Genomic DNA, 16,448 nt, shown 5'->3' on the forward strand with positions numbered 1-16,448 from the left:
GGGGATTTTGGTTCATATGGTGACTGATTTGAATACGGGACACAAGGTCAAGGGGTACTGATGATGAGCCTGCTTGGTAGTTGGCATCAGAGTCATCAATACAATGTTTTGCACTGTTGAAGTCGTGGGGCATTATCCTGTATTAGGCCAATAGCCACATTAACATGTTAGTCCTATGCGGGTGAAGTGGATGTGAATAAACTGCAAGTAGCCTACAGATTCACTATACATACAGGCCAGGTGATGGCAGCACACTAGACAGCAGTCTTTCCTGGGGTATGGACGTGTTTCATATATAAGCAACATTCACATGCTAAAAAAAATGCATTTGTTATTTGTTAGAAGCAGCGTCATAAACTTGAATTCATTTTTATAGGGAAATGGGTTTCTGGGAATTGTCTTTAGTTTAGGTCTTGTTCTTCATGTTATTTCCATTTCTTTGTGTGTTTTTTTTGTTGTTGTTGTGTGTTTTTCACAGCGGTTTTAAGACTCCCTAAAAGCGAAGGGAGTGGGAAGTGAAAACAGGCACCTGTGTTTCATCTAATGCAAAAATGAATCAAAGCATTTCTGGGCTGGATCTAACATACACTCCAATGACTCCCATCTTCCTCTTCTCCTTTATCACATTCCTTTCCTCCGCCGTGACATTGTCCTCATAACCAGGCCACTGCTTTGCCTTCCAAAGCTTCTGAACAGTATTTGTGTTCAGTATGCAGATCTAATAAAGAGCCTTGACCTCAATAACTGTATTGTTGATAATTGTGGTAAACATCTTTCAGTTACTGTATATCCTATGGAATAGGCACAATTGATACTGGATGAAATTTGTTCTGCATCAAAAATGGACTGTAAACGTTCGTTATAGTTAAAGGAGGGAAGCTGTTTGCTCCCTGTAAAAGGTTTGCAGAGAGTATAAAGAATCTCCATTGGGCAGTAGGCAACCTTAAACATGGCTCTTAATCAAAAGAGCTGTAGAGATGGTCAGAATATATTGAGCTGTTATAGATATACAAAATGGCAGTTAGTAAAACTTGACAGTGTGGGAGTTACTGTGTGTGTTTGTGTTTTTATGCAGGTTGGCATTTATTAGGATGAATCTTGTCCTGGAGGCAGTTCTGCAGGGTGGTCACAAAGTCTTAAAATGTGATTTTAAACCAGAGGAGGCTGGTGGGAGGAGCTATAGGAGGACAGGCTCATTGTAATGACTGGAATGGAATAAATGGCAAGGTATCAAACACATTAAATATATGGAAACCATGTTTTACTCCTTTCCATTCATTCCATTCCAGCCATTACAATGAGCCTGTCCTCCTATAGCTCCCCCCACCAGCCTCCTCTGGTTTAGACCTAACCTTAACCCTGACCATAATTACACTGTTAACCTTATGTCTAACCCTAACCTTAAATCTAGCGGAAAATGCTCAGCTCTGCCCCCATGACAAGATTCATCCCAATAAACGTCAATCTGCTGTTTTTACGTAGTGTGCATGAATGAGTAATTGGTGAGACGTCGATGTTGATTCCAGAAATGTTTGAACAGTAAATAGACTTTGAGCTGATTCAGATAAATACTGCAATAAACCCCAATCTGAATACAAAATATATAAGGTGTCATTGGAGTGTCTGATCCAGCCCTGATCACCTATCACGTTCCCCAAATCTCAAGCACAATTTAAAATATACATATGATTTCACATTGGTTCATGTTATACTTGTGTCATTAGATAAAGATAAAACAGTCCATTGATAATAGCTTTCTTTCTATGTCTGTTCAATATATTTGCATGTGTACATGTATACAGACATATATGTACATATACACAGCTGTATATGTTTCATGCCTTTGGTGTGGCTTTGTTGTCCGCTTTGGCTGCGTTGAGTCCATTGTCTGTGTTGTCCTGTCCTGAGCTCACAAGGCACTCTTTACTGAGGAGAGAGAGAGAGAGAGAGAGAGAGAGAGAGAGAGAGAGAGAGAGAGAGAGAGAGAGAGAGAGAGGTCAGAGTCAGTGTGAAGATAAAAAGGCAAGTAAAGAAATGTTGATAAAGGCATGCATACCAATGTTCCATGACAGTTTCAAAGGGGGGAGGCGGTAGCCGAAGAGCTGTCGGTTCGAATCCCAGCGCTGACGGGAAAAATGTGAAGGGGGTGAGCTGGCAACCAGAGGGTTGCTGGCATTAATATCTCAGATGCCCTTGAGCAAGGCACTTAACTCCCAAACAGCTCAATGGGCGCCACACTGTGGCTGATCCTGTGCTGCTCCCAGCCTGTGTGCGCTATCTCTGTATCTGAAATGTATTTTCCTTTTTGCAGCTGCACACACTCACATAATACATACTAACTGTATACTCTGCCATCACTTATACACCTGAGTTGTCATCACTTATACAATTGAGTTGTCATCACTTATTCAACTGAGTTGTCATCACTTATGCAACTGAGTTGTCATCACTTACTTCTTCTCTGCAGACTTTTTTAGGATGAGGAGCACCACAGTCTTTGTCACCATGACAACGATGATCAAGCCAATGACTCCGCCCACGACAGACACGATGATGGTGGTTACGGTATTGTCAACCACTTTCACTGGGGAGAGGAGGTGGATAAGACAGGAGAGAGGGCGGAAGGGAGGGAGGAATGGGATGTTGAGAGGAAGAGAGGGTTCTGTAAGATGAGTACTCAGCTGTTTCCCTATAATGATAGTCAGGCGTACGTTCTAGGAGAATGTGAAGAAGTCATTGGACGCAGATCTTTGACATTATGTCAAAGATGAATCTTTTAACATTGAAGAAAAACCAACTGGCAAACATATTTTACCAGGCAACGAAGAGAGAGAAGGAGGGAAAGGGTAGAGATGGTGTGGTCAGTCTCACAACCACAGCGCTGGGTGATCGATTGATCCACTCATGAGGAGACATGATACATTTCCATATAGCTTTTACCGCCAAGGAATTGATTCTAGTGTAGAATAACAATACATAGATCATGCTGCAACATAACACTTGACCATGGAACTGATATCAGGGTATTCTTGAGCCATTATATACTGGGTGGTTCGAGTGTTGCGTCGTGCGTAAGAACAGCCCTTAGCCGTGGTATATTGGCCATATACCACACCTCCTCATGCCTTATTGCTTAATTATAAACAGTGTAGTTCCAGTCCTGAATGCTGATTAGCCGTCAGCCGTGGTATATCAGACCGTATACCACGGGTATGACAAAACATTTATTTTTACTGCTCTAAGAACAGCCCTTAGCCGTGGTATATTGGCCATATACCACACCCCCTCGTGCCTCATTGTTTAATTATACAAAGTGAAACTTAGACACATGACAAATGAATCAGATATTTGCCCATACTTCCACCTGAAGGCATCAAAACGACTGGCCTAAACCTAAATGATGAACATGTCGTCAATGAGCATGTTGTATGCAGTCAGGGAGTGTGCAGTGCCTTACACTCATCCACCACGAACAGGGTGAAGATGGCGCTATGGTTGCGATGCTTCTCCTTGGGATTCCGGGCGAAACAGGTGTACTCTCCCTCGTCCTCGAAGGTCACGTTGAACAGCAGGATGGAGATGTTGTTGTGCTTACTGCTGCCCACAAACACTATCCGCTCGTGGTACACCTGCACCCGTGGTTCCACACCTTCTACAGGGATCACTGCATCACACAGCTGGAGAGGAATAGGGAGGGGGAGGGGGAAGAGGGGAGAAGGAGAGGAAGGGGAAGAGGGGGAAAGGGGTGGAGAACAGAGGTGAGGGGGAGAGGTGTTGAGATATGAGTGGGAGGTCAAGTTGCTCATTGAGGGGGTGTTAGTGACGGAGATAACTCCTCTCAGTCAGTGTCTTGCCTTCATAAAGGTGCCGTTGTCGTTGTATTGCCAGTTAAAGTAGAGGTTCTTGATGCCGATGCAGCTGGAGTAGGTGCATGGTAACAGCACCGTGCTGCCATTCATTGCCTCCATGAAGGGCACCTTCCCCACTGAAACCTCCAGCGCTGAAGCACACCATACCCCTGGAAAGGACGGAGGCGGGAGGGAGGAGAGAGAGAGAGAGAGAGAGAGAGAGAGAGAGAGAGAGAGAGAGAGAGAGAGAGAGAGAGAGAGAGAGAGAGAGAGAGAAGAGAGAATACGATTAGATTTGTAAGTAAACAATTTGGGATTCAATGATGTGGCAGACTGGAGGACAGAAATATAAATTCTCTACAGAGAGAGAAAGAGAGAACAAGGAAGGGAAAGTGTGAGGACATCATTTGTTTTTCCCCAGCAGTAGTAGCTTACATTACCGTCTTCTCTTATCTCTGGCTATTTTTACAGCGGCCTGGCTGTTAAACGGCTGTTACTATCATCACTTACCCAAGGAGCTGGCACTGGGGCACAGCACACACACAGTCAACCTCAACAAGCTCTCACAGTCTCACGTCAAAATGAGATATTCATCGATGTTCCTCAAAAGTCAAATTTCGAAGTTGTTGAAAATGTCAAATTTCAAATGTGTTTAAGGTGAAGTTAAGGCATTAACTCGGAAATCAAGGGTTAAGGAATGAGGGTTAGGGTTAAGGAAGGGTTAAGGGTCAAGGGTTAAGGGTTAAGGAATGAGATAGGCTTAAAACAAAACTAACTTTCTATTGCTGGATCTCAACCTTTGGAATAAGAGGCAGATGCTTACACCAATCTGTTATCACCGTCGACAACGCTCTAGCAAAACCGAAACCTACTTGAAGGTAACAGCGCTCACTGTTGCCCCTAGTGGTCGGTTTCTATGCCATCACCTGACATCCTCAGACATGGATGGACGTCAAATACTGACTTGTATCACGGGTGACCTGGCTGGTCAACCTAGGCCAACATAGACCTGTTTAACATGACACACTGGTGTGTGTCTGTGTGTGTGTTTGTGTATGTGTGTGTCAGTGTGTGTGTGTGTGTGTGTGTGTGTGTGTGTGTGTGTGTGTGTGTGTGTGTGTGTGTGTGTGTGTGCGCACGTGTGTGTTTGAGTGTGTGTGTGTGTGTGTGTGTGTGTGTGTGTGTGTGTGTGTGTGTGTGTGTGTGTGTGTGTGTGTGTGTGTGTGTGTGTGTGTGTGTGTGTGTGCGTGTGTGCCCGTGTGTGTTTGAGTGTGCGTGTGTGTGTTTGAGAAGGTGTCCATGATAAGCCATCATGCCTCCCCAGTCAAAGCATCCGCGCGGTCTCCAAAATATTTGAGTCCTCCGCATTCTACTGCATCCAAATCAAGTATTCTACTCAAACATGTTTTCATGAGAGAGCGAGTGAGAGACGGAAAGTGAAAGAGGAAATGCGTGTGTGTGGGAGTGTGCAGGAGGAGGGACAGAGAGAGAGAGAGAGAGAGAGAGAGAGAGAGAGAGAGGGAAGACAAAGAGGGAGAGTGGAGGAGGAAAGAGACAAAGATAGACAGAGAGAAGAGGCAGGTTGTTTTCTGTCTGGTCCTGTGGGCCATGCAGTGCAGCACGCTGCAGCACGGCGGGCGGTGGGATTCTCACCACGCGGCTTGGCATCAGTGCTGAGAGGACTGCACAGGGGCTATATTTAAATCCTCCCAAATCCCATCTCAATATTTCGTTCTGGGAAAGAAATAGTGAGTGTGTGTGCCGAGTGTATGGGTGGGCCTGTTACCAACCCTGGTACAAGTGAGTGTTTTTTGGATGGTAAATGACTGAAGACTATAGTACTGTAGTCCCACCAGCCTTGCACAACATGGCAATAGATCAGATCAGGAGAACCAAGCAATCCCATCAGCCAATTACCTCAGCTTAGCTCAGCTCAGCCTAGCCCCTGCGTTACCATAAGCATAAAGTGAAAATGAAATAAAACATTGCCCTTTCCAAAATAATTGAAATGATGAATCAATGAAAATAATTTGTTTGTACTACGCCAATACCACGGTATGTTAACACACTGTGATGTGATGATGATTGCCAATAGACAGGTGGGTTGGTAGCCTGGGTACCAGTCTGTTTCTGTTAACATTCCACTCTAAACATGGCATATGAGACACAAGGAGTGGAATGTTAGCAGAAAGAGAACCCAGGCTATTGGGTTGGCAACTCCACGACAAAAACGCAAAAGGCTGTGTATTGTTGTTACTCTGGTCGGTCAGATAGCTAGCAGAAATGACTAGAAGCATGAATGCAGATGGCTTGTTTCAGCTAGTTAATAGGGCTAGTTAACATTTACATTTAGATTTAAGTCATTTAGCAGACGCTCTTATCCAGAGCGACTTACAAATTGGTGGATTCACCTTATGATATCCAGTGGAACAACCACTTTACAATAGTGCATCTAAATCTTTTAAGGGGGGGGGTTAGAAGGATTACTTTGTCCTATCCTAGGTATTCCTTAAAGAGGTTGGGTTTCAGGTGTCTCCGGAAGGTGGTGATTGACTCCGCTGTCCTGGCGTCGTGAGGGAGCTTGTTCCACCATTGGGGTGCCAGAGCAGCGAACAGTTTTGACTGGGCTGAGCGGGAACTGTGCTTCCTCAGAGGTAGGGAGGCGAGCAGGCCAGAGGTGGATGAACGCAGTGCCCTTGTTTGGGTGTAGGGCCTGATCAGAGCCTGAAGGTACGGAGGTGCCGTTCCCCTCACAGCTCCGTAGGCAAGCACCATGGTCTTGTAGCGGATGCGAGCTTCAACAGGAAGCCAGTGGAGAGAGCGGAGGAGCGGGGTGACGTGAGAGAACTTGGGAAGGTTGAACACCAGACGGGCTGCGGCGTTCTGGATGAGTTGTAGGGGTTTAATGGCACAGGCAGGGAGCCCAGCCAACAGCGAGTTGCAGTAATCCAGACGGGAGATGACAAGTGCCTGGATTAGGACCTGCGCCGCTTCCTGTGTGAGGCAGGGTCGTTCTCTGCGAATGTTGTAGAGCATGAACCTACAGGATCGGGTCACCACCTTGATGTTAGTAGAGAACGACAGGGTGTTGTCCAGGGTCACGCCAAGGTTCTTAGCACTCTGGGAGGAGGACACAATGGAGTTGTCAACCGTGATGGCGAGATCATGGAACGGGCAGTCCTTCCCCGGGAGGAAGAGCAGCTCCGTCTTGCCGAGGTTCAGCTTGAGGTGGTGATCCGTCAGTTAATAGAGTCCCCACTTAAAATATTCAACAAACTTCTTCTTATTATAATTTCTATTTAACACGCTACTCCTCTTACACGATCTAAGCTAGGAAATGTCATTCAAACTTTAAAACATGCAGACTGGTCTGGACTGAGTTGCTTGTTGTAAGGTTCTGCTTTTCTTTTCTTAGTCAACCTTCTTTTCTTAGTCAACCTGTTCTTTTTTGTGTGTTCTTGAACGTAGCCCTGTTTCTTTGTGTTCTGGAATGTAGCCCTGTCTTTCATTTCTGTTCATTGATTTCACCTGTGTTCATTTCTCACCTGGTCTCATCAGCTCCCTATTTAGTTCCGTTTTTTCTGTTTGTTCGCTTGTGAGGTATTGCTTGTGTTTGACTGCCTGCGGTTGACCGTTGCCTGCCTGCGGTTGACCGTTGCCTGCCTGCGTTTGACCGTTGCCTGCCTGCATTTGACCGTTGCCTGCCTGCGTTTGACCGTTGCCTGCCTGTGACCACGATGCCTGCCTGTGACCACGATTCCTGCCTTCTGTAAAGGCTTAATAAACATCTGCCATGCTCTGCATGTGAATCTATGAGAATCTATTTTTCTCCCTGAGTATTCATTACACTTGTATCCAACTTTTTGATATATTTCATACTTTTTAAACTATCAAACTTTGTCTTTTTTGTCCTCCATCCACTTTCAAGAGATTTCTTCAACATTCTAAAGGCCCCATTGTGACATCATCACTTTCGACCTTCCATTCACTGTCAATGCAGCTTTTGACACAAATCATCTACTTTGACCACTTTGCCAACAACTTAGACAAAAATTGAGGGTATGACATCTTGGTCTACTTCCCTGCTTTCCAAATCTGAAATTGGAACATAATTATCTGTTACCAATCTAACAATAATGCTGTTTTAGTAAATGCATTAAAAAAATCACAATTGCTGTTTTGACCACTCCCCCAATAAGTCAGACAACTTTAACCAATCAATAGGTAGAGCTGTTTTAGTAACACATCAACTGCTTTCATTAAAGATGCAGTAAGTTATGTCAGAAGTTAGCAGATTCATTACTCACCAACAACACCTGCAAATTCCATTTTGAAACATTTTGAAGTTCACTTCCCTTGCTCACGAATCAGGCAAAGTTATGTGGGTCAGAGTTCAGTATTTATTTAGTTTCATAGCACAAACGTTTTCTAGAATGTTTCTCACACTGGCTTTAGCCATGAAGGAGGCAGGCCTGCCAAGGCCACTGTTGCCTAGCAACACATGCCTCGGAAGGAGACAATATCTTCAGCGCGCGACAAATTCCCATGATTTGTGAATCTGTTTTGAGCCGAACGGCTAGCGCTAAGATTTCGATTGCTTCCCCGGGTCTGGACGAACTGGAATGCTACAGAGAGGATCTCTAATGCTCACTAGCTTTGTCCTCCTTCTCAGGATGGTGCCCCAAGCTATAAATAACTCAACTGGCTAATTTGCATGTCTGTAGATAAGGAGCGTTGACCCTGCTGCTCTGATTGGATAGAGCGCAGCTGTCTCCGTTCACTCAATTCATATTTCACCCAATCACTTCTCATCAGGTCTTTCAGTTTTTACACGCAACAACTGTAGTTTAGACACTGATCACAACCACACAATGACTGAACCACACAACCACTGACCACAACTACTGACCACAGCTACTGACCACTACTAGCCGTAACTACTGACTACAACTACAGACCATAAATACTGACCACAACTACTAACCACAAATACTGAACACAACTTCTGAACACAACTACTGAGCACAATCACACAACTACTGACCACAACCACACACAAAAAAATGGACCACAACGTCTGACCACAACTACTGACTACAACTACTGACCACAACTACAGACAATAATAACACAGCTACCAACTACTGAACCACACAACTACTGACCACAACTCCTGACCCAAACTACTGACCACAATCACTGACCACAACTAGTGACCACACAGTTACTGAACCACGCAACTACTGACCATTAATACTGACCACAACTACTGACCAAAACCACACAACTACTGACCACACAACTACTGACCACAACTACTGACCGCTCTCAATTAAATGAAAGTAAAGTTTCAAACAACATTGAAAGGCTAGACGCAGGAGACGAGAAGCAGGTACAGCGAGTGAAGGTTTAATAGCTGGCGGACATGAAACGGAACAGGAACAGCGTCTGGACAGGAACACATAACAACAATTAACGCGGACACAGGGAACACCACCGAGGAACAGACAGATATACAGGGGCAATCAGTCACGTGAAGGACTCCAGATGTGTCCAATGAGCACTGCTACGCGCCCTCGAGCACCAGGGAGGGGGAGCGGGAGCAGGCATGACAAACATAATGTGTGAGCAGCATTAGGTGAAAAGGTATGAGAAATACTCCCTACTAGACAGATTGACAGATGTACTTTCTGGAAAATGTACCTTTTAGTGTATCAATAACATCAGTCTGGCCATTCTCTCATCAATCTGAGAGACATTTCAAAACAAATGATCCGGAATTCAAGTTTCTTATGATATGAAAACATCAAGAGCAGTGATGTTGTGGAGGCTAAATGCAGTTTACCTCCCTTTTGCAGAAAAAAGCATTGAAACGATAATTACATGTACTGTTTTAAACAAATCAAACAATGTAACAAAGTTTTAATCAGGGTATAGACAAACATTACATCTTTCTTGTCTTCATTGGATAATGAGGGCACTTGTTTGACATGCCATCAGCTTGAGAAAGACATTTTCACCCTCTTCCACTACCACAAAAATACTTTTAAAGAGCTAAAGCACGTGACAACAACTTTATTTCTAAAGTTACCATCTAGATGTATTTTGCTATTAATACCATATCTTGCTTTGACACTTGTCATGTCTATGCTTATATGGATATGGATAGCTAGCTAACCAACAACTGTATTAATGTATTTGAAAGACGAAAAAGTTCATTTCTGTTTTCAAAAAACATTTGCAGGCGGAAAATAGTTTATGTTGTCTATAATAATTGGATTGTAAGCCAACCCCGTCTGTTTTTTGCCTCGTGTTTATTTTTTTTGTGAGGGCATCGGTTTTGTTGGTAAACAACCCATCTGTCTGTTATAAATTAGTCCTTTAAGGCTGCAGTTATGGTGTGATTGGAGGTATGTCCAATGCACAGGTTCCATCTTGAGCCAGCCCAGCCCAGCCCAGTCCCACCTAGCACAGTCCCACCTAGCGCAGTCCCACTTAGTCCACTCCCACCTAGCCCACTCCCATCCAGCCCAGCGTAGCCCACTCCCACCCAGCCCAGCGTAGCCCCCTCCCAGCCAGCCCAGCCTAGATAACTCCCACCTAGCCAACTCCCACTCAGCCCAGCCTAGCTCACTCCCACTCAGCCCAGTCTAGCCCCCTCCTACCCAGCCCAGCCTAGATCACTCCCACCTAGCCCACTCCCACTCAGCCCAGCTTAGCCCACTCCCACTCAGCCCAGTCTAGCCCACTCCCACTCAGCCCAGCCTAGATCACTCCCACCTAGCCCACTCCCACTCAGCCCAGCCTAGATCACTCCCACCTAGCCCACTCCCACCCAGTCCCACCTAGCATAGTCCTACCTAGCCAAGCCCAGTCCCACCTAGCCCAGTCCCACCTATCCCAGCCCAGTCCCACCTAGCCCAGCCCAGTCCCACCTAGCATAGTCCTACCTAGCCCTGTCCCACCTAGCATAGTCCTACCTAGCCCAGCGGAGTCCCACCTATCCCAGCCTAGTCCCACCTAGCCCAGTTCCACCTATCCAAGCCCCACCTAGCCCAGCCCCACCTATCACAGCCCAGTCCCACCCAGCCCAGTCCCACCTAGCACAGTCCCGCCTAATCCAGCCCAAAATAGCCCAGTCCCACAAAGGCTCTAGCTTTCCCTCCCTATGCTGAGATGGAGCCTCCCATTCAGCTCCAAGGTCAGTGGTGTTGTATGTAGCCAAAGCTTTTGATTTGTTCATTTTCACACTGCCTGGTGCCATTATATGGAACACTCATGATGACTATTATGATGGGAGTGTTCACATTTCATCAGGTGTCACAGCTCTGCGATCCACAGAGAGGTGATGATGATGCACTAAAATAAGGTGTCTTCATGAAGGGAAGCAGGGAGGGGGGTTTGTGTGTCAAAGAATGGTGGCTGCAGTGGTGGATTGGTGTGTTTGTGTGTGCACAATCTGCTTCTGCAATAGAAAATGCATTCAACTTGTTATTTCCGTTTTATACACTGAACAAAAATATAAATGCATCATGTGAAGTCTTGGGCCCATGTTTAATGTGCTGAAATAATAAATCCCAGAAATGTTCCATACGCACAGAAAGCTTATTTCTCAAAAAATGTGGTGCACAAATTTGTTTACATCCCTGTTAGGGAGCATTTATCCTTTGCCAAGATAATCCATCCACCTGACAGGTGTGGCATATCAAGAAGCTGATTAAACAGCATGATCATTACACAGGGGCACCCTGTGATGGGGACAATTAAAGGTCACTCTAAAATGTGCTGTTTTGTCACACAACACAATGCCACAAGTTTTGAGGGAACGTGCAATTGGCATGCTGACTGCAGGAATGTCCACCAGAGCTGTTGCCAGAGAATTTAATGTTAATTTCTCTACCATAAGCCAAATGTCGTTTTAGAGAATTTTACAGTACGTCCAACCGGCCTCACAACCGCAGACCACGTGTAACCACACCAGCCCAGAACCTCCACATTCGGCTTCTTCACCTGTGTGATCGTCTGAGACCAGCCATCTGGACAACTGATTAAACTGAAGAGTATTTCTCTGTAATAATGCCCTTTTGTGGGGAAAAACTCATACTGATTGGCTGGTCCTGGCTCCCCAGTGGGTGGGCCTGGCTCCCAAGCTAGTGGGCCTATGCCTTCCCAGGACCACCCATGGCTGCGCCCTTGCCCAGTCATGTGAAATCCATAGATTTGGGCCAAATTAATTTATTTCAATGGACTGATTTCCTCATATGAACTGTAACTCTGTAGAATTGTTCCATGTTGCGTTTATTTTTTTCTTCAGTATAATTCATTACCGATCAATAGACAATTTGATGTGCCAGTGAATGGCAATACAGTCTCAAATGACAAGGTATTGACTGAAAAAATGTTGTCTTAGTAAAAAAGCTTGTCCTTGGCTGTGATCGATAAGCTATTTAAAGCAACTTACTTAGGAAAACAAATAACAATTCAACAGATCATTAATTGCACCGATTACCTGGGGCAATTACCACATTAGTGCTGATTCTTCCACTTCAATCCAAATAGTGTAGATCATTCTTTATGAATATCCCATCCGAAATCTACCCCTAGCCCCTAGCTCCTACCCCCTAGCTCCAACTCCCTAGTCCCTAGCCTCTAGCCACTTCAGTCCAAATAGTCTCGGTCATATTTATATTGCATCTGAAATCTAACCCTATAATCTGCATTGTGTAATCAATATGGTGTGAATTCCACCTAGAGGGCTAGTTGGTGCTATTGGCATATAGTTTATATCCATCCAATCCACTGTCAGATCTTGACAGATTGTTCTTTTAACTGGGCCGCTGTGGCTGAGAATGACAGTGTTGAGAATGACAGACACTAGCATCAATCACAGTTCAGCAAAGAGAGGGAACTGACTGAGGGAAGCAGAAGGAGAATGAGCGAGGGGTACCTGCAAAACAATCCAAGCTCCCTATTTTGTACTATTTAAATTTTGCCTTCCCGGCTTATCTCCCTCACCTATCTCTAGGGATGCACAGGCATATACATATTGTACACACAAACCCTTGCATGCACGCGCACTCCCTCTTCCTCATCGCAATATATCCCTCCCTCCCTCCATCCATTTCGTTCACGCTCTCTCTGTAATGCAGCAGAGTAATTCTTCAGTGGCTCAATATACTCTGTTTCTTGCTCTGCCTCTGCTCATCTACTCCTCATCTTTACACAATTTACAGGCAACTGTTTTGTGGTGGTGTTGGTTTTGGCCTAAGGGGGCTCAAGGGCTCTGAGGCCAGGGTTTGGCGACACTATAAACTGTATGATGCCAGCAGTGCTGGTCTAGCTAGGTTGGGGAGAGCATGGCTGGTCAGTCACGTGTGTGTGTGTTGTGGGTCCCAGGAGGGCAGGACAGAACTAATCTCTCAGTGGTTTTAGTTAAAGAAACATCCTTTTGCTCATCGGCCTCGACTGCCTGCCTGCTGCCTGGCAAATATATTACCTCCAATCACTTTGTCACACATGCCCAGACACACACACACGCACACACACACACACACACAAACATTTGACCACAGACACACACACGTACACACCCACCCACCCACCCAACCACCCGCCCACCCACACACACACACGCAATCGTTGCCTCTAAGAGAGAGAGAGAGCGAGAGAGAGAGAGAAACAGGCTGCCATTGGACTGGTGTGTTGTTTATAGCAAAGGCTTGACTCCTCGTCGATTAGCAGTGACTCAGCAGACTGTTTGTTCTGTTGACACAGTCAACATACAATTGTGGAGACACTGCTGTTACCATATTCTGAGAGTTTTACATTACTGTTGTACAACACTGTAATATCCAGTGAATGAAGAATAGTTCTGCTCACCTGATATGATATTTGCCTTGTAGTTTAAGAGCTAGTGTCTATCAAACTGCTCATATCACGACTCGGCACATTTTTAAGCATGTGTGGTGTGTGTGTGTGCCTAAATTCTTAAACCTGCCTGTCTGCGTCTCTGTGAGGTGTTTACTTGTTTGTCCTCTAAGCTACATCCATCTAGACTAGCAACCCAAACTGGCAGCCTCCCTGTCCTCTCCTGATTCCTTTAGTGGCCCTTGTGAATGCATCACAGCTGTGATATCTCATGCTAATCTCAGATTAAATCAAGAACAGCTGTCCCCCCCACACACACACACACACAAATACACACATCCAATGACCAAGGGGATATACCAGTTGCTAAAGTTAGATCAGTTATGATCCTAACATGAGCGACAGAGACAGTGGTTTGTGTGGGGACAAGGCTGGATTATATTCCTAATCTCATCCTTTTGGCATTTTCATCTCGTCCGGGGATTGATCACTAATGTAAAGTGATTGCTGGCCTGGAACTTCCTGTCAGATGCTCCATTCAAACTTCTGTTGTAATTTCTATTCCAAGGGAGTTGGGAACAGAGAAAGGGCACCCTTCTTCAAAACATCCCCATCTGAACGGCCTGTTCAGAACCCAGGAAGTGGTCATTGGAGTGATGGATTTCAGAAAGAACAGAAAAGAAAGAACAGAAAGGACACAGCCCTCCATTTACTTAGCTATCTCCCATCTATTGTTCTTAGTTGTGTATCTGACTCCACCCATCCCTGTCCCTCTCTTCCCTATCTTAACCATTCCGCCGCCCCTGCCTCTTTTACCTACGTCCCACCATCACTCAGAATCTCTCGCTAACTATTCCTCCTCACCTCACCCCTGCCCTGTACATCCCTTCACTGCATTAAAAACTCAGAGCTGGTTAATAATTCATCTGCCCTTGGTTCTCCCCTCTCCTCTAGTCTCTCCTCCTCTCATTTCTCTCTCCTCTTCATTACAGGCCCGCCACACTTGTCTCCACAGGCTGTGTCAGACATTGGGGAAGACTCTTTATTTCCACTCAAACTTTTATCCATCCCTTCTTTCATGGGAGCTCCTAATGTAACTTAGCTCTGGTAAAATACATCTATTTCTGTATTCTCTCCATCCCTCTTCACATCCCTACTTCTTCACTGAGTTGACCCTTCTCTCATTCAATTTCTCTTCCTCCATCTTCCTCTCCGTGCGTGTTTACTAGTGGCCGTGTGGCCTTAGCCTGGTGCTTGGTTATCCATCTGGTTCCTTGAGCCCTCCACTTGGTGACTACAGATGTAGGCTGCTCTATTGCATATGGAAATGCATCAGGAGGGTTTTATAACACAGTCAAACAGAAGCATGTGAGTCACTCCATAGACCTGAGAGTGAGCATGAAGTTCAGTAAGTACACTCAGCCTGTGCAGCAGGCCTCTCTCTCTCTCTGGCCCTCTTACAGGCACATTGCTCCCTCAGCTACAGCACACCAAAACACAGTGCAGAGTGGAGGACATTGTTTCTTCTTGGATCACTGTCAAATAAAATCAAAGTGTATTTGTCAGGTGCGCCGAATACAACAGGTGTAGACCTTACCGTGAAATGCTTACTTACAGGCTCTAACCAATAGTGCAAAAAAGGTATTAGGTGAACAATAGGTAAGTAAAGAAATAAAACAACAGTAAAAAGACAGGCTATATACAGTAGCGAGGCTATAAAAGTAGCGAGGCTATATACAGACACCGGTTAGTCAGGCTTATTGAGGTAGTATGTACATGTAGATATGGTTAAAGTGACTATGCATATATGATGAACAGAGAGTAGCAGTAGCGTAAAAGAGGGGTTGGCGGGTGGTGGGTGGGACACAATGCAGATAGCCCGGTTAGCCAATGTGCGGGAGCACTGGTTGGTCGGCCCAATTGAGGTAGTATGTACATGAATGTATAGTTAAAGTGACTATGCATATATGATAAACAGAGAGTAGCAGCAGCGTAAAAATAAGGGTTGGGGGGGTGGGGGGGGCACACAATGCAAATAGTCCAGGTAGCCATTTGATTACCTGTTCAGGAGTCTTATGGCTTGGGGGTAAAAACTGTTGAGAAGCCTTTTTGTCCTAAACTTGGCACTCCGGTACCGCTTGCCATGCGGTAGTAGAGAGAACAGTCTATGACTGGGGTGGCTGGGGTCTTTGACAATTCGGTAACGTTGCTTCAGCTACACCGGAGAAAGCCAAGGAAAGGTTGTTTTGGAGGGAAAAAAACGAACAAACATGGAAACGCGCGTATGCTAGAGGTATCCAGTGTCATTTTAGCTGAACCCTCCAACCCTCTCAAGAGAACATGACTCACCTAAACAGCAACATGACATAATGACAACAGACCCCTATTAGAACAGAACAGAATTTGGATTTCTCAGAAAGTCGCCATCTTATTTTTCCAGTATGTGAGTCTTGGCGGATTTGAACTATTGTCTACCTTTATCTGTGTTCTAACTTAATGATAAAACACTGAATGTGGAGCATAATGGCTTAGGATGCCAAGATGGAGATCATTTTCTTAAGCATTTTTGTTGAGAACATCAGCCCTTAGTCATTATCTTTTGAAATTGTTTCCAATTCCAGGGGGACTATGACAAACTGTATTAGCACAAACGAGGCATCTTTCAACTTATTTGAAAACAGGAACACACAAGAATTCAAGTCCACAATAGACCCACATACAGTGGGGGAAAAA

The 16,448-nt window shown here is 45.2% G+C and overlaps 1 protein-coding gene across 3 annotated transcripts in view; it reads right to left on the bottom strand.

The window, feature by feature from the left end:
• Positions 1–334: 334 nt before the first annotated feature.
• The window catches only part of scn4ba (sodium channel, voltage-gated, type IV, beta a), a 29,996-nt gene continuing 13,882 nt past the window's right edge, over positions 335–16,448 (bottom strand). Inside the window, exons 2-6 of one of the 3 annotated variants that reach the window (XM_045724386.1) lie at positions 3,855–4,018; positions 3,458–3,677; positions 2,455–2,584; positions 2,057–2,123; positions 335–1,921 (exon numbers count right to left, since the gene is read on the bottom strand). In XM_045724386.1, coding sequence (XP_045580342.1) covers positions 2,075–2,123; positions 2,455–2,584; positions 3,458–3,677; positions 3,855–4,018 — 563 coding nt within the window. In that variant the 3' untranslated portion in view covers positions 335–1,921; positions 2,057–2,074. Of the gene's footprint in view, positions 1,927–2,056; positions 2,124–2,454; positions 2,585–3,457; positions 3,678–3,854; positions 4,019–16,448 lie in introns of all 3 variants that reach the window. The other 2 variants (XM_014214183.2, XM_014214181.2) reach the window with 2 other exon arrangements.

Source organism: Salmo salar, chromosome ssa09 (assembly GCF_905237065.1).
Source record: "Salmo salar chromosome ssa09, Ssal_v3.1, whole genome shotgun sequence".
Taxonomy (NCBI): Eukaryota; Metazoa; Chordata; class Actinopteri; order Salmoniformes; family Salmonidae; genus Salmo; species Salmo salar.